This window comes from Serinus canaria, chromosome 7, assembly GCF_022539315.1.
Source record: "Serinus canaria isolate serCan28SL12 chromosome 7, serCan2020, whole genome shotgun sequence".
Taxonomy (NCBI): Eukaryota; Metazoa; Chordata; class Aves; order Passeriformes; family Fringillidae; genus Serinus; species Serinus canaria.
The window spans coordinates 29865613-29893162 of record NC_066321.1 but is presented as its reverse complement, the minus strand read 5'-3'; the positions used below and the strand labels follow the sequence as shown (position 1 = coordinate 29893162).

The following is a 27550-nucleotide window of genomic DNA, read 5'->3' as shown; positions in this document are numbered from 1 at the left end:
CACTGCTGAATCATGGGCTCCTTGGTTCATCTGGCTATTTGCAGTTATTTATAGTCAGCAAATGAGAGAGCTAAACCCAAACCAAGCCCATGCACAGCTCCCCCAGCCAGCCCCAGGTCTCTGTGTTCTGTGGGCCCTTTTCAGATGTCATTTGTGGGTCCCTGATGTCCATGGGTGCCCCGTGTGTGTCTGGCCACTGCCACTGCATTTGTGGGATTCTAGTCATCCTATTCGGTATTGCCAAATGGGGGATCAGGGTTATCTTTTTAGAAGTACTGCTGACTTCCCCCCCCCCCCCTTATTCATTCCCTTCCTGCTCTTACCAGCTTTCATCTTTTCTAGAGTTATGGGTTTTTTCTGCAGCAGTTCCAAGTCCTGTTTCTTTGGGCTCTGCTTTCTCTCCTACATAACCACTCTATTGTCAGTGGCAGTAAGAAGTGATACTTTAATAAAATTAGGTGAGGTGGAAGCTCTTATTTTTAAGTGAGCTTGTTGACAGAGGGAAGCAAGAGTTGTAGCTATTTTCTCCATGTAAGGATTAGAAGTATTGAAAACCAAAAAAAGAGTGGATTGTGTACAACATGTGGGCACCATGTGGGCCATCAAGTTGACAGGTCTTTGAAACCCCTCGGTGAAGTCCTTGCTCTAATTGTGCAGAACTTTTTCCCAGGAAGTTGTCACATTCTATGTAAACCCCTCAGCTTGAGGGGTTTAACGCTAACAGAAGTTTTAGTTGACTTCTTTAAAAAATTTATTTTTCTGTTTAATATGTTTCTGCAATACAAGCAGGATTATCCCCTTTTGCTGTTGCTGAAGGGCATGGAGACCTTTCTGGAAGATGACTCTGCAGATTGCATCTATTGATTGTAATAAGAACCATGCTGTGTTCCAGCTGCTGTTTGTAGATGGGATGAGGACAGCTCTCATTGCATTGCACTCTCAAAGAAGTAAATGAGGAGATTTAAACTCACGTCTCAATCCAAAGTTTTCAACCACTATGCTGTATTGACTTGCACAAGCAATGTATGAAAATAAGAGTTGAGGCTGAATCTGTACTAACTGAAGATTTCAAGGCATCCTTGTAAAGCATATATATCTGTATATTGCACACAAGCAATCTTGTTCATTTGGCACTTAGCAGATAAAGTTTTGCTATGCTAGTTAGCTGCAATTTATTGTTCCAGGGCACTGGTCCAGGTTCTCTGTTAACAGCCATGCTAGCTCACCAATTTGCATGACAGGAATTTTTTCTAAATTACAAAACCATCTTGTTAACCTGAAAATGAGCTGTTTTCACTTGGCAGTTACTCAGCAAACTCCAAAACAAGTACTATTCTAAGAAGTGACTCCTACTGATGTTCCAGCAACACAGTTCTGTCTAGAGAGCAAAGAGTTTGGCCTTTGGCTGACAATAATTATGATGCATATTTCTCTTGAAATAAATTTGGGTCCCCAAATCTTCAGCTCACAGTTTACATATGAATTATCCTAAATTCACTAAAATTACAAGCATCACTCTAGGGTTGCTGCACTTGTTGGAACTGTTGTGCAGATGATGAAATGGTGGTTAGTGGTTTTAGCAAATAATGTCACAATATATATAGTGAGCAACTTCTTTTAAAAAGAATTGTGGTTAGCAGTAACAGTAATCCAGACCAGACTTCTTATGTGAGTTGTGGTAAAAACTGTTTCAAATACTTATTGTTGTGTAAATAATAAAAATCACATTAATAATGTACACATACTAAAATAAAAAGGCTGTGCCTTTAAAGGCAAGTGTAGTGAGCTGATTTAAAGGTATGGATTTGTTTTCAGAGAAACTGAGAACACTGTGTTCTAGTGGGGCTTGTACTGCTGAAGATGAAAACATCCAAGAACCTGTTGGTTAAGTTATGGCCTTTTGTGTTCAAACAAACTCAGTTCAAATAATTTTTGATGTGTTTTTTATTTGTCTGGCTTTAAGAATTGACTTGCTCCTAACAGCCAGTGAAAGTGCATGTTTTATGTTAATTGATGTATTTTCTAAACCAAAACCACTTTACCTATTTTAAATTAGCTCTGCTTTCTTCTTGGTTGCTATTTGCAATGCATCCATGGATCTGCGTTAAAGAAAGCAGAGACTCAGTGAGTTTTAAACCTCTTAAGCTTTTTGCATAGAAAATCTGTGAGTTTTAAAGCCTTAAACTCTTAATGGTAAGGTAATACAGACTCAATTTAATGCAAGCTTTTTGTTTTTCAGTACTGGGATGTACTAGTACCAAAACCTTGAGAGAGAGATACATGCACATATTACATATGTGCATGAGGAGTTTTGGGTTTGATTTTGAGTGAATTGAGGAGTTTTGGGTTTGATTTTGAGTGAATTTGACCTGGATAGCCTGGTGTACATCTAATATGTGTGTACCTGCACTATGTCAATTTCATGTAGTGCTATTGCTCATTTTACCTAAGCAAAATCCACATTATTCCTTATCTTACGAAAATGTGTTTTCTTGCTCTTAGGAGTCTTCAGCCTAAATGCCTAAGTAATTATTGATTGTCCAACTGTTCATTACTAAGTCAAGTGTAGAGGACAGAAACATGTTGACTGAATCATCAGTTGTGCCAATATTTGTTTAAAACTGAGGCAGTAGAGCTTAGGAATTGGTAAACTGTGATGACTATTTTTAATACCTCTGAAATAAGGAAAGAAAATTCCCACTCAATCTGAGGGTGGCAAAATAGTTCAGTCTTATTTAATGTGTGATGCAGTACAAAACTGTTTTGTTTTTCTAACTTCTCTACAGCCCTGCCTTTTCCTGTCCTTTCCCGCTCCACACAGGCCCTCAGGCAGGTGCTCCAAGGCGAGGGCTCCACCTGCAACCAGCCTCCCAGCTGAGGGTCATTTGCTGGCTGTCCTTTAGCTTTCCTGGAGGAGGAAAAAGTGTTCCCAGCTCCAAATCTGCCAGCCCAGTGCTGGATAGACACTTGCATGGTCTCTGCTGGGGGCTGGGGTGGCCGTGGGGCCGTGGTTGGTGGCACTGAGGACTGGGGCTGTCGTGGGGCTGTGGGTGGTAGCACTGAGGACTGGGGCTGTCATAGGGCTCTGGGTGGTGGCCCTGAGGACTACGGCTGTCGTGGGACCATGGTTGGTGGCACTGAGGACTGGGGCTGTCGTGGGACCATGGTTGGTGGCACTGAGGACTGGGGCTGTCATGGGACCATGGTTGGTGGCACTGAGGACTGGGGCTGTCGTGGGACCATGGTTGGGTGGCACTGAGAACTGGGGCTGTCGTGGGGCTGTGGGTGGGTGGCACTGAGAACTGGGGCTGTCGTGGGGCTGTGGGTGGTGGCACTGAGGACTGGGGCTGTTGTGGGACCATGGTTGGCGGCACTGAGGATGGCTGCTGCAGGAGTGAGTGAAGTGTTGGCAGCACCAACACAGGGTCAGGCACAGGGCAGGATGCAGCTGCAGCAGGAGGGAGGCACTGCCTCTCAGTAGCCATGGAAAGTGATGTCTTTGGCTTACCCCGAGGAGCTTGTGTGCTGTTCTCATCTGGACCATTCTGTGCTAAATGCAGAGTGTGTTGGTATTGAGTTCAGCAAGAGTTTGCTTGGGAGGTGCTTTTTCCTGCCCTGTGAGAAAGGCAGGAGGGGATGAATCCTTGCCTCTGAAATGGCATGGATATCTCTGATAGTGTCTGGATTTTATGACCTTTGTGCTGCCTTCCCTGTGGTGGTAAGGAGACTGCTGAGAGGCATCAATGCTTTAATTGCCTGCAGCTTGTGAAATTGGGACTGTATTCCAAAGGCCCTGGGTCACTAGGAAGGCACAGTGAATCTGGCAGAGAGACTTGCCCCCTGGGGACTGTGTCTCCAGAAGAGAACTGAGGTCATCTTGGAGGGAGAAAGAGCTGAGAGGGAGACAGGACAACTCCTGTCTCTGTGGCTTGGTTGCTAGTATCACATTACCAAAAGCTGATTTGTACTTCACAGACATTTGTCACTGGAGAGTTTTTCTTGTTTTTCTCTCCCTGTGCTCCAGCTGGTGAGTGCAGTTGCTCTGATGTTGTGTTGGCACCCTGTGGCCTTGGTGCTCCTGTGCTGTCTGTTTCTGCAGGTGTCACCCATGCAGCTATCTGGGCAGCCTGCATCTCGTACCTGAGCGCGGCTGTGCCTCCGGAGCTGAGGACGTCGGCGCAGGGAATCCTGCAAGGTCTGCACCTGGGGCTGGGCAGAGGATGTGGAGCCATGGTTGGAGGGGTTTTGGTCAATTACTTCGGTAAGCAAAAGTAATATTGGAAATTTTAGTTTTATTTATTCTGGTTTTACCAAACTGTCTGCTTTAAACTTATTTATGCTGTAGGTATTGTTACATGTTAAAGAGTTATGCACTTTGTATGGATCACAGGATCATAGAACTTCTCAGGCTGGGGAGGGCCCTAAGATCTCCAGTACTGGCCCCTGATCAAAGCAAGGTCAGCACTGCCTTCAGGCCAAATTGCTCATGGCTTTGTTCTGTCGGTGTCCAGATTGATTCAATATGTTATACCTAGATATTTCCATTATTGTGTCGAATACCTGACCTCATCTGTAAGATGAATGAATCCTTTGTGAGAGAATAGGTTGATACTATAAAGCCTCTTGATGAACAAATGAGAATCTAATTACTTGCTTAAAAATCCTTTACAAGGCCTGTTGAAGAAGTGATGGGGGAGGAAAATGTAATGAAACAAGCTAATAAGAGTCTACATGGACAATATATAGCCAAGAAGCACATCATGCTGACTCATTTTATTTTATTAAGTAAGTAGGTTCTCAATTTAGGAAAAAAAAAAATCTCATTACAGGTCCTGCTGCCACATTCAGAGGAATAGGGATGGCTTGTTTAGTGATTCTGCTTCTGTTTGCACTGATCCAGTGGATGTTGGTTCCTGATGAAGAAGAAGGTAAATATTCATGTCACAGAGACATTACAGAATTAGAAGCAGTGGAAAAAAGATCTCTCTGTAGCTGCTCCTGCACCTTTACTTTTGTCTGTTTGGTGTCTTAACTTGGATTTTGACAAAAGAGTTCATTTTCAAGTGGGAAGTTTTTGTCCTGAGCAATGAAGAAATTGAAGTGGTATGCTGCTGCAAGAAGGGCAGCACTGAGCTCTTGAGTGTCCACAGAAGGAAAGCATGATCTATTTTGCTGCCTGTATGTCCTCTGAGTTCTGAGAATCCTTAGGTTAGTCCTCACAGCTGTAGTGAGTCATTTCAGTTGCATCAATTCGTTAAGGTCACCTCAGTCCCACTTTGTGCTCTCATATTCTGCCAGTCGAAGCCACCTGCTAGAAATGATAGAGGTGGCTTCAGAGGACAAAAAAATTTTATAGGTTTTTTTTTTTTTTTAATCTGAGATATCTCCCCTCTGGGGCAGCTTGAACTTTTTAATCTCTATCAATATAAAGGTTAACCAGAAACTAAATACTTGAAGCAAAGTTAGGGGTTTACTGTGACTATAATTTTTACAAAGACAATAAAACTCTGGCTAACTGTGAAAAGTCATTACTTTTTGAGCTGCTTTTTACCCACATACTTTCCAGTATGAGTTTTGAATATGAAACAAAAGTTAGTTTTCTTTAGCTGGAATATTAAATTAACTAGTTATCAAGCTGCCTGTACTGAAGTATTCAAATACATATTTTGCTAGTATTTTCTTCACCTGTGTTCAAATGATAATGGCAAAAAATGGAAAGGTGAAAAGGCTATTTGCTGCTTCACCTTCCCATCAGCATTCAGTTAGTTACACACAAATCTACAAAAGGCCAGTTTGTTCATAGTGGCCTTGTTCTCTTTGTTTCTGTCTTTGCTTTCCATTTAATACACACTACCCATTTAACAGTGTGTATGTTAATTTGAAGCATGACAGTAATTAGGCTGCTTTCAAGCAGACCAGTTGGATGAGTAAAGTGAAGCATGTGGTCAAGTGTGTGCAAGATTAGTCTCCTTGTTTCTTCACTCCTTGAGAACATCCAGCCCTTGCTTTAAAATATCCAGTACTATCTAGGAGTTTTTAAACCAAATGTGTAAAAGTAATTTTATAATTTTTAAAGAAAGATCTTTTTAATCTGTAAAATATTTTCTTTGGAAAAAAATTTTTTTTCAAAGTTTACAGAATGTGTTTTTTACAAAGAGCACAGAGATATTACTGAAAATAACTCCCAGTTACTAAAAATCTGTTTAATTACTTTTTGTATGAATACTCTGGCTGTTCAGGATTGTAAGGCATGCTGGGTTGGGTCATGGCAGTCATTTTATGGATGACATTTTGAGATAGTTACAAAAACTATTACAGTTTGTTGGAAGACCTGAGATGTAAAGTCTCTTGGGAAGATTTCTTCCTTTACCTGAAACTCTTTGACAGATACTTTGTGTCTTCCAGTGTGTCACCATCCTTAATTCTTGTCTCACTAAGTGCCTAACTCCATAGGAACTCTTTGCTGGGACCAGCTGGAGTTTTTCATGCTCCTCAGCCCCTGTGCAGTGGCACAGCAGCCACACTGCTCTAACCAGACTGTGCTGTGTCTGGCTCCTGGTGGCTGTGCCAGTGCTCTGCTTCCAGGGCACTGAGAACCACAGTGTGAAAGCAAGGAACACTTCATGCTCATTGTCTGCTTCAGGGTTGTTCTTTTTGAAGCTTGTTGGCTTTGCCAGTGATGATTTTGTTTTAAACTTCAGAGAAGACAATGCTGGCGGAAAGGATCCCAGTGCCTTCCAGTCCTGTTCCCATAGCAACCATTGACCTTGTGCAGCAGCAGTCAGAAGATATCATGCCTCGGGCTGAGCCCAGACTCCCTCCAAAGAAAACTAAACACCAGGAAGAGCAAGAGGATGTGAACAAGCCTGCCTGGGGCATCAGTTCTTCTCCATGGGTCACCTTAGCTTATGCTGTCTACCAGATAAAAGAGATGGTTAAACTATCCAAAACCAATCCCACTCCTGAGAATCAGCCTTTACAGGTAATCTTCTAATGTTCAGGAAGCTCTTAGGTAATTTTAGCTGCTTTAAAACCTTTATAGCTCTGTAAATCTGTTAGTACCTGGTAAGTATTTTCTGTCAGCTTGTAGTAAAACTGGACTTGTGACACAGTAGTTGAAATACTGCCTGAAATAGAGTTGCTTTCTGTGTATAATGCAGCAGGAATAACTTTGCAAGTAGTATCTTCCTGAAGATGGTAGAAGAAGAGACATAGAAAGGGACTCTTTTTTACAGACTTAGATATATTTGTATTCCCTTTAACTTTGCATTTTTTTTTCCTATTAGTTGGAATCTGCAGGTTATGCGTTTTGTAAAACTTACAAGGTGAGAATTCAACATGAAGATGCACAGCTGCTTCACAGACTGTAAAATAATTTCATTTAGTTTTGCTTCCTTAGATGATGCTGTCAGACGTGTACGTGGCTGCTGTGTGCCAGACAGCTGCTGATTTGATACAAAACCTTCTTTTCAAGTGAAGTTAATCTCTTTTTTACCAGATAAGAGCTATCCTTGGACTTAAAATATCTGGTGGCTGGTGCTTACTGTGCACCATTACCCTTCTGTTCTCCCCACAGAGCAGCTTGTAACAGCTGCCTCAGTGCTTGGATGGGCTTGGATCTTGAACTTGTAATGCTCTGGCCATGCCTTTCCAACTGGAGCTGGAGCACACTGCAAAGCCAAGTAGGGAGGTGCTGGCATCAGGGTTTGGAACAGCCTGGTCAGTCTCAGCCCTGTGTTTACCTGTCTGAAGTTCAGGGTGGGAGAGGTTCCTTCTTGCACCCAGTAGGCGTAAACACAGAAATGCTTTTTCCACAAGTGCTGTCTTTAGAAATGGGTAATTTGGGATATGAGTGTGAATCAGCAGAGCTGGGTGTAGGAATTTCACCTGGTCAGTGACCTCCTGCCTTTCTAACTTGACTTGATTCTTGGAAATGCATTAGAGGCATGCTTTAGGTTAGCTAGGGTTTTTGTTTGTTTTTGACCTGTTCAGAGTCAAAGAATGTGAGCTGAAGGTATCACAAGGTCTCTTACACATTACATCAAAGTTCTGTGTCCAAACAAACTGCTCAGTTTCCCATTGCAGATGTACTCAGGGTCTTGATGAGTGTAAGCTGCCCTCTGTTAAATCAGAGCAGAGAAGTTACACAGAACTCAGGCAATGGGCATGGCAAGAAAATAATGTTTTGCAGGTGTGTGGTGTCTGAGAGTGACTTGTCCAGCACTGCCAGACACAACTCAGCTGCTTCCCTGAGCACTGTGCAGTGCCAGGAGGGCTTTTGTGCCTGTTCTCTATGGCACATGTTCTCTTCACAATGCTTTTATTCCTTTAAAAATACACTGCTGATACAAAAGTACTTCTTGTTAATGTGCCAAAATTCAATGCACCAAGAAAACTGTATCATTTTCTTCATCATATGTATTCTCCAAAATTTCTCATCCCTCCTTCAGTGCTCCAAGAGGACAAACTTGCTTCAAAATATTTCAGGTTTTGTGCTCAGTCATTTATTTTAGGCTGATGATGTTAAAATACTGAAACCAGGAAAAGGCTGTCAAGCTCTTTTACTGAATTTGTTAAATAGCCTCCTTAAAATTAAAATAGATCATTTGGAAGGAGAATCAGTGCACAGAGAATTAGTGACAAAAATGATTCCTTCCTATTTCATTAAGATTTTGGATTAGTTTTACTTCTGCTTCCTCATAGTCCTTCAAACAAAAGGACATACTAGCCCTACTCTCTATGCTTCAGTGTAAAACAAAAAATCATAGGCAGTGCATCACCTTCTATTGAAATGTGTTAGTGTGGAGATTTGCTGTTTCAGCCCTGGGAATGTAACTGGTGTTTAAATGTGCTCTTATGTTCCCTGATAAGGCTTGTTTGAGAAGACTGCATAGATTTGTACGTCAACACAGCAAAAATTCTGCCAGTCAGAGAGTCTGAGCAATATCTTGGGGAGGGTGGGATCAACTGAGAAAAACTCTATTTGAGAAGCATGAAAAAAGTTATAGACTTGCTTAGTCATAAGAATTATCTTGTCTAAACACTTTGAAGACCAGTTAATTGTTTTTTTCCCCTTGAAACACAAGTTTGTTTTTTGCATGCTTCTTGGGAAAGTGCAGTTAGGAAAAGATCTGGAAGGTAAGCTGCTGTCTGCCTGCTATTAGTGTCATCTGGATTTAAATGTAATACTTTTGCTCTGCTGCTTTATTTTTGACTCGTTATGTTGTGGGCATTCAAAGCAAGTGCCTTGTGACGTTCCAGCAGTGCCTGAATGCACATGGGGGGTGCCAGTGGGGACAGTGTCCTGAGCATTTATGTTGACTTTTGGCATGCAATCCTTTCCCCTTTTTGTAGAAAACCAATGAGAATCGCAGTGCTTCATCAGCCAGCTCAGCAAGACAACCCCAAAATCCAACAGATTCTGAGCAGTCCAGAAGTTGTTTGGCACCAAGCCCTGCAGCACCATCAGGTTCCCAAGCAGATGGCAGCCGTGTGGTGTCGGGTCGTGATGCTCAGCCTGCTGCTGCAGGGCCCTGAGATGCGCTCATCTTATCAAATCCAGTGCATGGAACTCTGCTTCTCACCTGGGAAATGCTGGAGTAGGAGCTCAAAAGTAGGACTTCTTCATCTTAACAGTCATAACATGATGCAGTGCAAGCTTTTAACTATATAAAGAATATTCATATGACTACGCAGAGCAACATGAGCAGGGAAGCCAAAAGGTCGGATTCTCGAGGGAAGTGATGTGGCCAGATATAATGGTAGGAAGGATTCTCAGCTGCTTTGCTAAAGCTGAATCAAGTGCTATGAAATTTCTTTGTCATCTGTGGAAGAAGGGAGTTCACTACTCATTTGTTGAGGCACAGTGTGTCTGACTCAATTGGATCTTTTTTTTTTTTCCTTTAAATTTATTCCCAAATCAAAATTAAATGGCTTTTTAAGAGAGACACTGAATTTCCCTGAATAGTCTATCAGAAAATACCAGATCTAATAATTCTAGCCATGTCATGAAAGTGTCTCTGGAAAGATTTCTCAGAAACAGAATAGCTTAAGAAAGTGTATCTTAGTATTATGGTGAGGGATGAAGTAAACCACATGCATATTCACAGAATATGGCTTTGAAGCTAATGTCTTGTTGTTTGAGATAGAAGTTTAGTTCTGCAAAGCAAAGGTTTGGAACTGGCGTTTTAGTGCAACACAAAAGCTGGAGGAAGGCTTCTGAAGAAGTTACCCTCTGTGCTTGCTGCCCTGCAGGTGGGCACAAGGTTGTGTGAATTTGGGTAATTTTAGGTTTGATGTTATATTGAGACAAGAATCTTTGGTCCAGATTGCACAGCCTGAGATTGATCAGTGATCTTTTTGGGTTTTTTATTTCATCATCTATACAGGGGTTTATTTAATGCAGTGTAGTTATTATGGTTATTTATTAAGAAAACAGTAAGCTTTAAGTGCCTAGGGAAGGTGGGGGGGGTAGGGAGGAATCACCTAAATATCTTCAATGTTTAGGATTATAGGGGCAAAGTAGTGGATGCAGAAATCAAGTAGAATGAGAGATTCTCAGGAGGAAGCAAATGTAACTCAGCTGCAGTATGTTTAGGAAGTTACTTTGCCCAATGTCAAGACACTGGAGGACTTTGGATTATGTTTTGTTATGCTTCTTAATACTGTCTGCAGCCAGCTCGTCTGGTGCATAGTGAAAATTGCTGCTGGAGGGAAATCCTCGGGCTCAGGGAAGAGTCAGGGGGGTTTAGTCAGGACAGTGTTTTGGCCCATTTTCTTAGACTAGCAGCTTGTTCCCGGGAGATCCTGAGCACTATGCTCCCATGGGATGAGGGAGCACTGCTCAGCTGCCCTCCTGGAGGTGAGATATGTGTGGGGTATGAGGCCTTCCATGGGGAAGGTCTGGGGGACTGAGCTGAGCCAGAGTCAAGGCCAGCAGGAGCCCAGAGTCAGGGGGAGGAAGGTGGCAGCAGCTGAGCAGGAAAGGGGGTTCACAGGTTTACCCACTTTGACTGAAGGGGTGTCCCATAGCTGTGCTTTAGCTGTGCTTTTAGAACAACCCACGTTCTGGCAGTGCCTGGGACCAACACCATAGACAATAAAAAGAAACATCGATGACTAGCCACTAGTTACTTTTTTTGCACTTGAACTTAAATGTACTGTACTCACATAAATCCTCATGACTTGTCTAAGTGTCCTTTAAAATCAGAAATGTATTTATTGTATGTTTGTATAACTTGGGGGAGAACTAAAGACTGAACAGGTGATGGGACAGAAGGATGCTAAAAATCATCTTGAGGCTAACCAACCATTTGTTGAGTTCATGCTGTATGGTGTTACCTCAGCTGCTACTGCATAGCACCTGGATTGTGAAGTGAAGAGCTTGTACACTGTGTTTACACTTCAGAATTGTGTATTTGAAATGCCTGCTCTTTTTGGAATTGTATAGTCATTCTATGTTGCAAAATGGACATGTACACCTGGATTTTGATATTTGTGAAACTGTAAAAAACTGTGGTAAGAAATATAAAATATCCATAACATACTTAATAGTATCAATATGAACTTTTATTTTATTTGTTCATATTAATGTCAGCAGTGAACATAACCAACCTGAAGTGAAAATAATTCAGTGATAATGACCTTTTACTGAAGTCACTGGAGGGTGCTGAACCAAGAGCCTGGGAACTACTCTTGCACTGTGTTAAAATAGTGTTTGATAATAAAATCTGACTTGGGCACCAGTTCCCTTCTGTGGGGTGCAGGGACTGTGAGGGACACAAACCAATGTGTGAAAGAGTGCAGGGCATCACTGTGAACACTGCAGAGACCAGAGAAAAATGTAACATCCTTTGTTAAGGGAGAAAGGCTTTGTAAGAGGGCAATGGATTAATGCCTAGATTCTGTTCCTAGATTTTCTAGCTGAAAACCAAAACAACAGTACTTAACAATTGTGTTTCAGTAAGGCTGTGTCATCTCCACATATCACAGAAGCACTGTGCAAGTGAACAGGGCTCCAGTGACAGCAGCTGGTTTGGGTGAGTTTTGTTTATGAAACCCTTTCAATGTTGGAACAGGCTTGGGAGGATTTTTAAGGTCACTATTAGCTACCCACTAAGGCAGCCATCATCTTTCTCCTGTTGCTGCCATTCTGGTTTGCATGCATTTAATAGTTTCCTGCTTTGGGACAGTATTTACCCATCCCTGCCAACAATGGATCTCACAGCTACATACAGCGTGAGTTGATTTTTATTTCATTTTTATTGCTTTTTAACTTTTTTCCTTGTTGAAGCAGGTGTACCTGGTATTCTTCTAAAACATGTACTTACCTAAACTAAGGGGGGTGAAGGCTTTTCCATTTAACATATTGCTTAGGTAAAATACTACCTTAATGTATAATCTGGGCTATTGTATGTAAATAGATGTCATGTATTTATATGCCTCCATATTACAGAAGGGTAATCATCACTACCTCACTGAAGAGAGGACATCCAGGAAAACTATATTTAAGCTCAGACAAATCTGATTCTTTTCCCTGGCCTCAAATTGCTTGGACGGGAGCTCTTGGCTAACTATAAAGTACACTGAAAAAAACCTCTGTACTTCAAAACATGCAAAAAACATTAAGACATCTCTTTGAGCATCCTTTGCCTAATCTGTAATTATTTCAAGTACTCCATTTCATGACGGTGACACAAAGATAAAATAAATCTGATTTGGTCTATGGTCATTGTTCAGGGGGGAGTTTTCCTCCTTCTCCCAAACCAGCCAAGACAATGAGGCCTTCCTCTGTTTTCACAACTGCTTGTTGCTAGTGCCAGAGCCCCCCAAGCCAAACCTGACTTCCCAAGTGTGGGTGGCAATTTAGCTGTGGATTTGGTAGCACCAGCCTCTCTTAAGGGTGAGTCTTGCTGCTAGTAGCCTTCCTAAACAGAACCCTTGCTCTGTTTTTGAATGTTCTTGACTTAACAGCAAGTGCATTTTGGATCACCTGCTTGACATGGCTTTTCTCTGCTCTAAACATGCTTTAGATTCTGCATAGGTACTTAAATTTTTATGGCACTAAAGGGTGTTAAGTGTCTCTGTACTGTCAAATGGAAGTGTTTCTTTTAAACTTAAGCAAAGCTGAAGCAATATAAAGGATAAAAGACCACACCAGTAAGGCTTTAAGGCTTTCAAGCACCAACTCTGAGTCCTTTGTGACACAGAGGAGCTCCTGGATTATGGTATGGCCATGCTTCATAGCACCATTGGAGGTAACGGGTTCTGTCCCTGCTGCAGCGATGGACACGGAGCACCCAGGACAGCACCTGCACTGCTGAAGTCATGCTGCACCACTAGGCATGGTACAAAGAACAAAGAGCCCTTTTAAAGCAGGGAGATCCCAGTCTGACATGCCTTTCTTGAGCACCAACTGCTCCCCACTGCTTACAGTTCCTGCTGGGTTTGTGAGATCAGATGGTGAATTAATCAGAATTCACGGTCTCTTGTTTTCTGCAGTTTGTAAGACAGTAAAGGAAAACAGCAAAGTGAGAACAGAAGAATACAGGGGGGGATAGCCTAAAGAACAAAAGAAAGAAATGACATCTGTACACCCACTACTCCCTAGCCTAGGACTGTGTAATACCTAATTCAGACATGTAACTGCCTGAATTTCTCTCTGGCAAGTCCCACAGACGGCTGAGAAGGGGAAGGTAAAAGTCAGGTATCATTGTTTTGCCAGGAATGATTTTCTGCTGCTTAACTCAGTGAACAAACTACTGAGTACTCTGAGGCCAGTGGAGCTCTGTGTGGGTTATCTGCATTCCCAGTTCCTGGCTCACAGCAGCACTCTGGCTCTGCTAATAGCAGTTTCTCCAAGCAGCTGAAACAGCCTCAGCCTTTGTGACCTTTTTGGAGCTCTGCAGAGGCCTGGAATAGACAGCAGCACCTGCCTGAGGTAAGCTGACACTGAAACTGAAGGCAATAGCAAAATTGTTTAGGGATGGAAAACCTCTCCTAAACCACTGTCAGAAGTGGAGAAGCAGAGGGCTAGAGAAAGGTTAGCAGAAGACCTGTACAAGAGGGAAGAAAGTATGTAAATAAACAAAGACTTGGAAAGAACAAAACGCAGTGTAACTACAGCAACAGAGGTCAAAAATGGAATAATATGGGCAGAGGGTGCAAAATCAGGCAGCATTCTGAAGAGCAAGGGGAGTTTAAAACTAAAGGCAGAGGCAGGATGAAGCTAACAGACCAGCCCAGCCAGAAGAGGAAACAAACTTTGTTCAGCTGCATCAACTCTCTATAAAAGTCTCACAAACAATGAACACAGTTTATCAACACTCTAAAAGCATTATCAGAAGTCTTGATACAGAGGGTACTTAGTAAAAGGAGAGTATTAAAAATGGCTTTTCCTCCCTCCAGTGCTCAGCACAGAGGACTTGATGATGGCAAGGGCCAGAACAGATTCTCTGTTTACTAGAGGTAGTGTTCTTGGTAAAAGAAGGCATCCTGGTGGACAGGCTGTCTCCAGTACTTGCCTTGGAAATACACAATGTTTCCCTAGTGAAAATACCCATAGCATGAGATTCCTCTTCACTTGAACAGCCCCTATGGTAATCAGGTAACATTGGTGATACAGGAAAGAGTTTTTTTCAAAAATCCTTCTTTGTCCACCAGCAACCACAAGAAAAGGCCAAGTGTGAGTCCTCATTCTGTATCCTCCCTTTCTAGGAGAAGTGTGTTTTCTGTCTCTTTTGTTGTTATTTCTCAAAGCAGCTCAGTAGCATATGGAAATGGAATTTGTGTATGCATTTCATTTTCGTTCTCCTCATCTTCTTCATGGACAGAATTAGCTGGCTTCTCTTGCTCAAACTGTGCCCTGGTCTCAAAGAGCTGCTCTTCCAGGAAGAAGCTCCCAATGCCATACTGCTCATCATGAGCCTTTGTTTCTGCAGGTGAGACGTGGGGAGATCCCAGAACAAAAGCTGCAAACCTGACAAATTTTGAAAGGGAGAAGTTATCAACTGAGAAATTCAAAGAAGAAATACTGTAAATTCCTGGGGTATTGCTATTTAGGAAGGAGTGTTGTAAGGACATCCCCACAGGCAGTGCAGATGAGGGGAAGTTCCAATAAAGGATGGCAACAAGGCAAAGATTGGTTTTCCCTCATCTTTTCAGTATTTTCTGTAGAAGTAACTTCTGCTCTTCTGGAAACCATCTGCAAGGTCTTGTGACTAAGCAAGAAGATCTAACTTCCTTTTCACATCTTGTCAGTACTTGCAGGGTAATCCAGACTAAACATTTGTACAGTGGGGTAGTTGGTACTTTAGCTTCTAAAAATAAATTAGAGCTGTAGCATATTTGAGACAAAGGCTGTAAGAATTCAGGTGTGTTGATATTGCTAATGAAAGGAAAAAAATGGCAAGAATTCTGCACTCCGAATTTGTATGTAGTCACCTTGTTGCTGGTGCTGTGCGTGCACTGTGGGCAAGCTGAGCTCAAGTCTTCCCAAAGAATTCCTGCCTCTAGTGAAGCTGGAGTGCAGACTGGGAATTCTGCAGCTGCTCCAAGTAAATGCCAGAACAAAGCACGAACTTAGCACTGTCCCTATCCTGCAATCCTCCACAAATCTTCCTTTCAGTGGGCAACTCCATTGAGGAGAGAGAACAAAGCTGGAGGTTTCTGGCAAGAGTGTGGGAACAGACGGCAGTTCTGACACCTGGGTAAGTGCCGACAGCATCAGAGAAATGTATGAAAAAGGAAATGCAACTACATTCTGGAGTTCTGGTAAACTGATCAATAATTTACATTTCAGACTTAACATTTCTGTGTCGTCACAGAATGTCATCACAGAATGTTGTCACCTCACTGTTCTTGGAAGCTCTGTTAGTCTAAATGGGAACAGGTTTGCCTTGGGATGAACCACAGTCTGATGCTTAATGGGAGCTGGGAGGGGTTCTCCAAATCTGATTGCTGTTGGTTCTCCTTTTCATTTCCCTTTTCACAACCAGAGAACAGTCTATAACACCTCTATTAATGAAATGATGGCTAGAAAATATGTGTGTCTCAAGTTGTTTTGTACATATGGTGGTATTTAGTTTTACAATACAACAGTAAGCTTTCACTTTTTTATCTCTCCCTCATTCTAAAGAAGGCAAGCAGCTTAGAAAGTAAGACTGTTTAACAGTAAATCTATAAAACCTGGCAGAGAGGCTGTCTGCGTGCCAGTCCAAGGAAGATGAAGGTTCTGAAACTGGGTTTAACTTGTTACTGAATAAATTCCTGACTGGGGCTCCTTTAAAATCATGACACTTGGTTCTGTGGCAAGGACTAAGTCTTTGTGGCTGGCTAATATATGAAACTTTGCTTCTGATCTCTTCAAGTTTTTGTTTTGATGGGAATACACTGTTATGATTAATTTTATATTCTGCAGGGTTTTCTAGCTTTGCTTGCTTGACCCTTCCTGAACTATATTTGTCTTAGGTTTATCTCTTAAGCTATACATGGCACAGCTCTTCTACCTGTTCTACTTGCTTGTTGCAGGTATTGATTTCTTTCTCTGTTTATAGACTTAGATAGTGATACTTCAATAATAGGATTCCCTGACTGTGCAGATTTGCAGCTGGAGAGCTTAATATAGGTAATATTTGAGTATGTATCTTCACCGTGCCCCAGTTCTACACCACAGAAAAATGCACTGCTCTAAAACCTGAAGTAGAGCAATTTCAAAATTCAAAAAGGTTAAGAGAGCCACCAGGGTCACTGCAAGAGCTTACAGAGGCACAGTAGGAAGCCTTTAAGTTCTATGACCATGAATCAGCTGTGAAGGTCTGCAAATTCCCAAGAGTAATTTGTGGTCAGGGAGGAACAAACAGAAATTTAATGCCACCAGCGAGTAATATCCTTGAGAGGTGTGGCTGTGGTCCTGAGTGGGACATGCAAGATAAACACACCTGGAACAGAGCCTGAAGTGGCATTTAGGTCTGCAATGTGTTTAGGTGTGCAATGTATTTCCTGTTTTAGAGAAGCCAAGTTTTCTTACCTGTGTGGAGCCTGGAGTTTGGATACAGCTATCCATGATGGGAAGTCAGGGCTCCTGCAGAAGGAGCGCAGCTCCTCCAGAGCTCTGATCGTTTCACTTTCACCTTGTTCTCGATACTCCTCTTCAGTAAGGTATTTAAACACCAATTTTTTTGATTTGAAGTGATGCTTCATTTTTCTAGAACAAAATTAAAATAACCAGTATTTATAAAGTCTTCTGCCATGTAATTATCTGCCCCTTTTCTCTATACCTGCTATTAACATGCATTAGTCACCTCTACCCTTTTAAGAGAACAAGCTGCATTCTTACATTTGAGGGCAAGGTATGTAATGTTTGTTAGCCTGCTTACCCTAGGTCTTAACCAGAGCTGTAGAATTTCACATGATGTGTAATAAGCATTAGATCAGTTCCTTATTGTGTATGCATGGACTAAAATCTCACAGAATTAAAGAGATGGCTGCTTGCTCAGCCATTTTTAGGTGCAAAATGCAAAATGTGTCTTTGCAGCGACATGGGCTGAATCAAAACTCAGTCTGCATATGTTACTTCAAAGATAAGCAATGCTCTAAGCCTGTTGTGAGTTGTTCATGTTGTTTACTAGCTAGCTTCTCTTAGTCTTGCTCTGAATTACAAAACTGAGTAGTCTGAGGCCAAAATGCTTACAATCTGATGGTTTTTTAGCGGCTGCATAGCGATGTATAATATAATTAGATATAAATTAGAAAGTGTGCCATGTTCTGTTTCCTTCTGTCAACTGCTTTCAATTTAAATGTTGTGATGAGTTAAGATAAGCAAGGGCTGGATGCCCAAAAAACTTTCAGCTCTGTATAAAAACACCTGCTCCAACATCAGCAGCATTTAAACTTTCCTCCTTGTATCTCTTTAAAGCAGAGAACTGTAGTCATTGTTTAGGTCAAATGGTGACGGGTCTTGCTGGCTTAGTGAGATCCACACAAGACTCTAAATTATTTTGATATATTTGCTGCTCTAACTGTGTATCTGGCATTGTGGCCTCACAGTTCAGTGCTGTGGCTTAAGGATTTTGAAACAGAAAAATTTGAAAATCCTTATCATTCTCCTAAGAAAGATTACTTGTAGAGGTGTATTTCTTTATAGACACATCAGTTCATGAAAACCAAAAAGAAAGAACTACATGAAGAATAAACTACAGTGTTTCAGAGTAAAACTTGAAAGTAAAGTAAAAGTAAAACTTGTGGCCACATCATACTGATTCCAGAGTGTTCTGAACCTGTTTACAACAGGTGCTGATCTTACATGTTGCTTTTGAAACAGCTGTTGCTCCTCAGCTGCAGGCAAAAATTGGTCTACAACAAATGACAAATTCTACCTAAAATAAAAAAGCTTCAATTCAGGCCACTTCATACTTCAGCATGTAAAAAGAGAAGACAAGACTAAAGCAGTATGTTCTTCAAAACTAAACAGTGTAAGAACAGTGTATAAAAAAAAAACAACCCCAGATTATTTGTTTTTTATTCTTTTGGTTATGCCAGTTCTAGCCTTTGCCTCTCCCTACTTCTCTGCGGTTCAGCAGAATCCACAGCTATGGAACAGTCTGTACTAAAAACTCTGAAGCTGGATGCCATCCATCACTGAAGGTAAAAAACAGATGTCAACTGGCAGGGCTTTTTAGAATCTTCATCTGAGCATTGCACTTGTGCTACAATGTACTTCAGATTCAAGGATGAGCAAAGACGTTGTTCCTGTATTACTACTGCAAACACTCAACAAGTTAAGGTCTACCTACTGCAAACAGTTCCTGTTCAATTCCACAATGTATAATGGGCCTCTAGGAATACTGAGGAATACCTCCATGGTTCTGATAGATTGTTTCTATGAATGACAGGGAGAAAAACTAAAATAATGGAGAACGCTATTTTGTGGACATGTGATTTTAGTTTCTGCACTCTCTTCAACCTCCAAGGACTGTCACTTTTGAACAGCTGCATCCTTGGTGATGGTACAGTGTTTTATCCCTAAGATTCCATATGGGTTCCCTGCAGCTTCTCTCACTACACGTCAAACCAAGGCAGTATTGCTGCAGTCTCATCAATCAAACAGAAATGTTCTGGTTGCCATATGCTGTGGACTAGAAGGTGCTACATTTGTCCTTAAGAACACAGTCGCACTTCTCCATTATCCACAGAACAAAAGTCATGCTTAAAACTGCCGACTGGAAAATAATTTCTGTGTCTCTGCACCTTTAACCTTTCCTAAGGCAGTTTTACATTTGGCAAAATTCTGAACTAGTACTAGAAATTACCATTATTGAAGTGTAGGGTTTTTTTCATGATCAGCTTCCAGTATTTCCTGGTTCTCCCAGGACTTGAACATTCACAAACAGACACAGACCTGGCAATATGACAGGCAGCACCCAGGGGGTAACACAGGCCTTTGGAGCAGAGGCTGACTGCTATGACTGCATATGCAACTTGAGGGATGGTGACACCAAAGTAGATCAGGACAAAGGCTGTTAATTGGAGTGTCCATGTGAACAAGGTTATGCTGAGCTCCGTGGTAAGCGGCCCACGCTGATAGCAAATGGCAAAGCTGGTAATCCCAACAGCCAGAAAATACCCTGCAGGAATAGGAAAAGGACATGGAGAAAAAGATGCAAACTACCCCTATAAACTTTGCTTCACAAAGCTGGCAGCTGCTGTGAAGTGTAGCCTGCTGATTCTTGTGTTGTCTTACAGGCAACTGCATGATGTTTTATGATGTGCTTTCTATTTCCAAAGTGTGTCAAGAGTTCACAAGGTTATCTCTGAACAGCTTTTAGCCAATGCTGTGGGCTGTACATGAATTCTCTTCACGTGACCATGTTGAGGCAGGTGCCAGATCAATAGGTTTGTCAGCCCCTGCAGCCACATCCCATTCCCAATGTGTGCATCCATTTCCCACATCCAGCAACCTGCAACCAGAGGAGCTGCCCTTTTGCTCTTGCAGGGAAAGTATGTAACAACAGCAAGTAAATGAACAAATAATGCAAGCAAAATCTGCTCTTAGAACTAGTCCTCTACATCAAACTCTTTATACAATGATACAATGTGAGTAAACACTCGTTTGAGTGGATTAGGAACCTTTAGAATATTTCAACATCTATGGCTTAGGAGAAAATAGAACTCTATATGAGTCACTTGCCTTTCTTTTTTTATGGGCAGGTATTCATCTGACCACTAAATTAAACCAAAATCTGCAGCACATTTCTTGGTAATTTTCTTACCCAACAGGTAGGTTTTGTGTTCAGACCACAACCACTGTATATTCTCTTTGAAGCAGTAAATAAAATAGAGAGAGACCATCCAGGAGCCACTCATTAAAATCCAGAAGGTACTGTGCTAGAAATTAAAAAAAAAAGAAAAAAAGAAGTAAAAAGAGCTTCATAAAAAAAAATTCAAGCCAGAATCAGGACCATTGTTTCCAAAGGAACTCACAGGCAAAAACAAATGTGAAATTCTTTAGATCTACAGGGTTTGAGACTTCAACTGCACAGTCCTCTGCATGCTACAACACAGTATCAATTCCAAGCAGAGCAACTGCATCCCTGTATTTGTGTATCATGTCCTAATGTCACAGTATAACCCTACTGACCTGTGTTCCCAATTAACATACCTCAGCAATATTATGGGAATGCACAGGTTTTATAAAACTAAAGGAAAAATTCCCATCTGCCTTACAATGAATTGTCTTTGGTGAATGGAAGAGAATCTGTCTCAGTTGCCACTGTATTTTAATTTAGATTGATTCACAGGTTCAAAGGTAAGCTTAGCTCCAGTTCAATGAAAATAATTGATGTTTCACAATGAACTCGTCTTGTACATCACCAATGCCCGTTCAGTTTAAACTCAGGAGGAAGCTAAAAAGAACTTGACTCTGACCTAACTCTAATTACTTGATTCAAGCAATCCTGCAGTCATTTCAGTGCAGTTACCCAGCCACAAAACCAGAACAAGGTCAGAATCTGGCTCTGTACTGTCACTTCTTGTTTTATGATGTTTACTATTATTTTATTTTATAAATGTAGATTTACCCTTGGAATAAACCTTTTAAGTGTCAACAGGACAAAGACTAGCAGAGCAAGAACACCCAGTATTACTCCAGAAAGGTAAAAGAACTTGGCACTCCTGTGAAGAGAACAAGAGAGAATATAGTGAGATGTGTAATTTGTAATTGGTTAAGATGCCAACATTTGTAAAAACAGCAGTGATGTTCAATAAGAACTTAAATCAGCTGTAAGTTAGAGTTGTAGTTATATGGTAAGCAGGCCCAGTTCAGGTATTAAATCTGTGTAAGGAAAAATTCCCAGCAGATATTAAGGTCACTAGAGTTGTTAGAGGTTAAGAGACTGTGCTGGGGTTTCTTAAAGCTCACACTACTTCTGATTGCATTGACCTTCCAGTCTCTAGTATACAGAAGAAAATGAAATAACCAATATGGTTCTGCACTGCAAGAGAAGTTTTATTTTAATTTAAAATGCAGAAAACCCTCCACAAACCTACAAGGTTTTTTTTTTTTCCTAAGCATATGCATTTATAAATTCCATCATGTTAATTCAGAGTTAATGCTATAAAACCTATTGCTGCTCTGCTTGTTTTAGAGGTGCCTCCTGACAATTATTTTGTGACTCACTTTGCTTTGAAGCTGTGGATTTATATTTTGCTGTAACAAGTGAGTATCCTCCCTTATGTGCTATGAAAACTGTGCATCAGAAGAAAGGCTGGCACAAAGGTGGAGGCAGAAGAGGCCCCAGATGACTTTGTCCTAAATATTTCCCCCCAAGGAAAGGCATCATTAATAATAAGCATTATTTAGCATTCAACTATCCTCAGTGGTCTACAAAAGGGAAAAATGGCTTTTCTGATCCACACGCTTGCCCACTGAGGACTGATTGTCTTGGTGTCCCCCAGTGCAGGGAGTTTGGATATAAAAACCCAAACACATCTGATTGATAAACAGAGTTAGGCACTCCAAGATATGTCACAATCTGTCCAAACACAAATGGTATGAGGAAGTTTTAAATATATATTCAGTTCTTTATTTCACTTTCCCAAAGAACTTCCTCTTTAGAAAACAGACCAAAGATGCACAGGCTTTGGGAAAGAAGGTCAAAAGCAGCCAGTACTCACCTGCTCAGGCTGTTTGCAAAATGGAACAGAAAAATTCCAGCTACAAACAAAAACAAGAGCTTTCCATCTAGCACTAAAAAAGGAGGAAAGAAATAGAAATTGACTTTAGACTAATTCAATCTGAAATGCTGATTATATAAAATATCAACAGAAAAGTCCCAAGCTTCTTACAGAAAAGATGGTACATTCAGTAGCACTGGCAATATCAAGCCATCTGTAATCTGAACTCAAAGATTTGGTACTTACTTTCTCTTTTCACCCGCACAACGTATGGTTCAATTTTGAAGGGTTGTATTTTGAAACAAATGTCCTCTCCATATTGTTTTATGCTCAGGAAAGTTTCTGTACATGTCTCTGGCTTCCAGAGGATCTGAACAGCACATGCAACAAACTCAAAAACAGTTTCTGAATTCTGACAGTTGTTTTTTTCTGAAATAGGCTCAAACCGGAACCTTTCTCTGCTGTTAACTTTGATCTGGAAACAAAGAACAGAATGCACAGAGAAGCAGCTCAGAATCACTGTGGGCTTCTGTGAGCTATACTGCATGTGGTAATGAAAATCAGTCTTAATTGTTGAGTATTGGTTATTTATATTATGCAAAGATTAGTTGTTTACAATTAATACCTTACAGGGTAATTCAGAGAACTCACTGGCAGTGAAGTTCAGTGGAGGGGCCTCAATCCATCCAAATGCACAGTGGATTTGGTTTTACTGTGACAGTTGCCCACACACAAATTTCTAACAAAGCTAGTAATTGCTGACTGACCACAGTTAGTTTTTTGAGTTGTTCATACCCCTCGTCCTTCCCCTCCTAAACTTGACTTGCTTTTCTTTATAGTGCAGTTTTCATGCTGGAGACATTAGAGGGATGAGGAAAATGAAAGATAGCATAACCAGAAATTTAAAGAGAAGCCCTTTCCTGTTGGGTATTTTAGGGTTTTTTTGCTGGTTTCCAGTGCCTTCGTCCACCAAATTGGTAAAAAGATCTTGTCCATCCTCTAAGTTGAGGTGATTTTCCTGAGAATTCTGATACATTCTTTAGGGCCTACTAGACAACAAAGACCTATCTGCAAAAAAGTGGTGCAATGGGTAATAAACCAGGTTTGTACTGGGAAAGGAGACAATGTCTCAGCAAGCAGTTTGCTGTGGAAAAAATCTGAACTTCCTACTTTTAAATGCTGTCTCCAGGAAAGTCTGTGTGACTGATGGAGGGTTTTACCACCTGGAGGATGCTACCACTCATAAAAGCACCTGCAACATGTTCCTGAGGAAAACAGTCTTGGGAACAAAGAGATGTTCCACTTTCTTATACCTGAGAGAAAAGTCCTCCTCCAACAGAGAAAACAAAACAGTTTCCCTCCTTTGTCTGGAGACTTACTTCTCCGGAAAGAAAAGGAGCCAAAGAGATGGTTGGCTCACTCCTTTAGCTGTTACTGCTTCCACTCTTGAAGGGCTTTGTATTTGCTTCAAACTAATCTCTGAGTGTGTGTCTTGTAAGATGACCCTCTGCTACTCAGGAGAACACACTGCTGCTGTTTGTTCATTAGTTACCATCTAATGAGCCTCTGGTTCCTACACTTGGGTGTGCTGTGGTGAGAGAGCCCCAGAACTGCACACAGGCCTCAGATTTAAAAGTTCCATAAAGGCAGCTGGTGATAGGCAGAAGCATTTGTTTCAGAGGCTAACAGTGATCCATCAAGAGAAAATGTGTGCAAGAAAATAACACACAATTCTAAATTAATTTTGTGGCACCATCATACTTTCAGGCCAAGACCAAACCTCACTGCATCCCAACTGGAGAATTATAATGCTGCATTTTATCATGGTCCCAGCTATTTAATTCCATAGAGACGCTGCCCTGATCCTGCTAACTGGCTGGAGAAGCTCACATGAAATGTACTAACTGACCCCCAGAACAGCCTCTCACCTGGATAGTTGACCACAGGTACTGTAAGTGAATGGTTCTGTTTTGCACATAGCAGTAACAGTTTTCATCCTGCTTCTGGATGACATCCATTTCCTGCAATATGCTGCAGTTTTTACCTGGGGGGAGCAAAAAAGTTAATTTTAGGCATGTGTCAAATACAAATGTCTAATTATAGTCCATTTCATTGTTGGAAATGCTGACAGAAAAATGTTCGATATGATTTAGATGGAAATTCAAATTGGACTTTTAATCAAGTCATTTAGGTTCCAAAGTAAACTGCAACACCTTCGGGGAAAAAAAAAAAAACCAAAAACCAAAACAGGGTGGTATTTTTACAAAATGTAATCCAGAAAAGCTTGGCTTCAGCGTCAGTGTTCTGATGGCACTGGAACAGGGCCTCTGGGCCAAATTCACTGCTGGCATGAGTGGGTGTAACTCCACCAGAGTTCCCTGTACCAGTGGTGAATGCAACTGTGGGAGTCTGAGCAGGTAAACAGACTTACATATTAACACAGTCATTTAGCACATGACACGGCTGCTGATCACAAAAGTCATACTCTTCTCCCTCAGAAATGTTTCTGATGTTAAATCACATAACTCTTCTTTTTAGAACATTTTTTCTCCTGTCCCAGTCCAGCCATGGCATGTAATAAGGGAACTACACTGACAGCTCACTAAAAATTGTTGAATTAGAGACGTGAATTGTTCTAACCCTCCTGAAACCTCATGAGCCCCGATGATCTTCAGAATTAAGACTGCACTTTAGAGCAGAAATGGACCGAAAAGATTAATGGAGCAAAGTTTTAGATACATTCTGATCTATATACATGTGTAAAATATACCCTACAGTGCATTACCACAGTGTTTCAAGAACATAATTAAAGAGAAGCATAGAGGAAATAATTACACATCCGAACAGAGGGACTCATAGAGCTTACTGAATAGAAAATGTAGGTCTCAGCCAAGCTCAGTAATAACTGCTAACACACTGTCATGCACTCAGAGCAACAAAACGGGTATGTGCAATCTCAACCCAGACAAGGAGATGCTGTTTGCAGGTAAAAACCTGCTGTGTCTCTATAAGGAAGATGAAATTAAGCTAAATTATCTTTTAACAAATTTAGTTAAGCCAATGAAAAATACTGTGTGGATGTTCTTACTCAGTTTTATTATAGTTCTTACTTAGATTTATTATAGCATTACAGAATTATTGTCCACACATGATCCTACTAAACTGGTTTAACCTTAAAATTTGGGCATTTTTTTCTTGTGGAAAAATTACCCATCAGATTAATTTTCATCCATGGCAAATCCAGTGGGAGGGAGCACAGCCACTCAGGCAAGCACTGGCTGTACCTCTCGACAGGCACTTTCACAAAAGTCCTTGCACAATGCTGCAGAAGGATTATTTGTCACTGAGGGAGCAGGGAGGTGAGGCTGGGCACTACCCAGGTGTAAAACCAGGATAATCCAGCACGAGGAAATGGCAGGGCCAGAACACAGCCCAGAGCGTCCACACCTTCCAGAAGATGTGCATCTTAGGATTTCCTGCTGCTACGGATAAAGTATCCATCCGTGTCAACAGCAATGTCATCCACGTGCAAGGCTGGCGAGTATTTTCTTACTACCCATAGTTTTAAGGCAATTTTCTTGAGAAAAAACAGCGGCTTGAGAAATTGCATCAGCTCCACAATGGTGTTCCAAAAGGAGAGATGCTTCTGAACAGGTATCTCTGAGGTGGCGCTGGGTTTAGCTATTGGGAGGACACACACATAGAGTAAATCTCAAATTCTGAGATTGCAAGCAAAGAAATTCGAAATTAGGAGCCATCAGCATGTGCTGCAGAATCCGGAGGATGCCCAGGACTCGAGAACGTCAAAGCAAGGAGGAAGCCGGTTCTCGAGGTCCTTATTGCTACTACAGCTGAGCACAGCCTTCAGGGGTTTGCCTGCCCTCAAACATGTTAATAAAAGATCTGTTCTGCACCCGATTCCCCTGGCCCGAGCTGCTGAGGAAGCCAGAGGGAGTCACACAGCCAGAGGCAGCTCCCGGCCCCGCCGCCGGAGCGGGCGGGACGCGCCCGCCCTCTGTGCGCCGCGGTCCCTTTGTCCGTGTGCGGGCTCGTCCGGGCCGGTTCCAGCGCCCCTGCCCCCCCGGCCACGGCGCGGGGCCGTCCTGCGGGACCCGAACTGCGAGGGAGAACAGGGGGACACGGCAAAGCGCCTCAGGCCGCGGCTGCCCCGGCTCCGCTGCAGCTGCCGGCGGGGCGAGGGGCCCCGGCCCGTCAGCCGGGCAGCGCCATGTTGGGCGGCGGCGGGGGCCTCGGGGCCCAGGGACAGCGGGAGCGGAGCGAGTCCCCGCTCCCGTAGGGATGGGCTGAGGAACCCCCGGCCTGTGAGCACCCGCCCTGCCCCGGGGCCGGGAGGGGACGGGCAGTACCTGCTGGCGGCGCCTCCCCGCTGCCCGCGGCCGCCCCGGGCAGCGCCAGCCGGACAAGCAGCAGGAGCAGCCCCGGCCGCGGGCGGGCCCGTGGGCGCTGCCAGCGGCGGGGCGGCCACGCCGGACCCATGCGGCAGCCGCCGGCTCCAGGCTCGGCCCTCGCGGCCGGCGAAGGGCGGGGCAGGGGCGGTGCGGCCCCGCTGCCCGCTCCCCCCGCGGGGCCGCCGGCGGCCCGGGGCTCCACCCGCAGCACCCAGAGCTTGGGCAGGGGCTGAGGGACCCGTCTGGAGGGTGACACCCCGCCCTCCGCTCCTCTTCCGCCTTCCCTGGGGTTGAGAGGTTGCGCTTGGAAAGGAGGAGCAAAAATCAGCGAAGGTAACTGCTAAGCCCAAGCGTGTCCTTGTATTGTGATCCCCTCAGAGTGAGAGCGTTGGCTGCCCAGCAAAGGTATAAAATCCCTCCCAAACCAAAGGTGGACACCTTGTGACACTTGCAGACCTCAACCCAGGCGGTCAGCCAGCTGAAGGGGGACGGTGGATGTTGTCCTCCTTACACACCCAGTTCCCAGCCCCAGGGAAAGTCACCAGGTCAGCAGGGTGCCGGCAAGCAGCGGTGCCGGAGCCAATGAACCACACATTAATCAGCCTCTCTGTCCGCCCAGAGGACCTGCCCGAACGAAGTGATGTTGGATGTTGAGATGGAGGTGAACATCCACAGCTATTCTGGGCAGCCACAAGGGAGAGCCAGGAGCAGGACGCCGTTCCCCTGTCAACCCTGTGAAGACGTGAGCGAGGTCCAGCTCGGCTCAGTCCCTGCTTGCTCACTGCAGTCATTTTAGATCGCTAGTGAGTCACAGTCACCAGTCAGGGGTGGAAAGGGCTGGAGCTTTTTTCCCTATTCTATGAAAATCGATAAACACAGTTTTGCCAAGGCATTCTGGCATCACTGTTGTCTATTTTTATACTGAGCCCTACATTTGGCTTTTCCAACCTACTTGCTTTGCTCCAAAGCGT

The 27550-nt window shown here is 42.8% G+C and overlaps 2 protein-coding genes across 6 annotated transcripts in view; one reads left to right on the top strand and one right to left on the bottom strand.

Moving 5' to 3' along the window:
• The window catches only part of MFSD6 (major facilitator superfamily domain containing 6), a 43278-nt gene extending 31733 nt beyond the window's left edge, over window positions 1–11545 (top strand). For 4 of the 5 annotated variants that reach the window (XM_018911710.3, XM_018911711.3, XM_030241115.2 and 1 more), the window contains 4 exons: window positions 4100–4261; window positions 4830–4928; window positions 6702–6982; window positions 9355–11545. In XM_018911710.3, coding sequence (XP_018767255.2) covers window positions 4100–4261; window positions 4830–4928; window positions 6702–6982; window positions 9355–9537 — 725 coding nt within the window. In that variant the 3' untranslated portion in view covers window positions 9538–11545. Of the gene's footprint in view, window positions 1–4099; window positions 4262–4829; window positions 4929–6701; window positions 6983–7286 lie in introns of all 5 variants that reach the window. The other variant, XM_050976765.1, reaches the window with a different exon arrangement.
• Window position 11546: 1 nt separating this feature from the next.
• NEMP2 (nuclear envelope integral membrane protein 2) lies at window positions 11547–26707 on the bottom strand. The gene is made up of 9 exons (XM_018911722.3): window positions 26538–26707; window positions 24099–24214; window positions 22417–22645; window positions 22171–22243; window positions 21075–21168; window positions 20268–20382; window positions 19397–19622; window positions 17027–17203; window positions 11547–14977 (listed from the first exon to the last, which is right to left on the bottom strand). The coding sequence occupies exons 1-9, from the start codon at window positions 26665–26667 to the stop codon at window positions 14752–14754; spliced, it is 1386 nt and encodes a 461-aa protein (XP_018767267.2). The 5' UTR covers window positions 26668–26707; the 3' UTR covers window positions 11547–14751.
• Window positions 26708–27550: the final 843 nt, after the last annotated feature.

Coding starts and splice junctions, on each gene's coding strand:
- NEMP2 (XM_018911722.3), bottom strand. CDS start 26,667: ATGGGTCCGGCGTGGCCGCCCCGCCGCTGGCAGCGCCCACGGGCCCGC. Junction 24,215..26,537: donor CGGGGAGGCGCCGCCAGCAG/GTACTGCCCGTC, acceptor TGCTCCCCCCAG/GTAAAAACTGCAGCATATTG. Junction 21,169..22,170: donor TTTGCAAACAGCCTGAGCAG/GTGAGTACTGGC, acceptor TTCTCTTCACAG/GAGTGCCAAGTTCTTTTACC.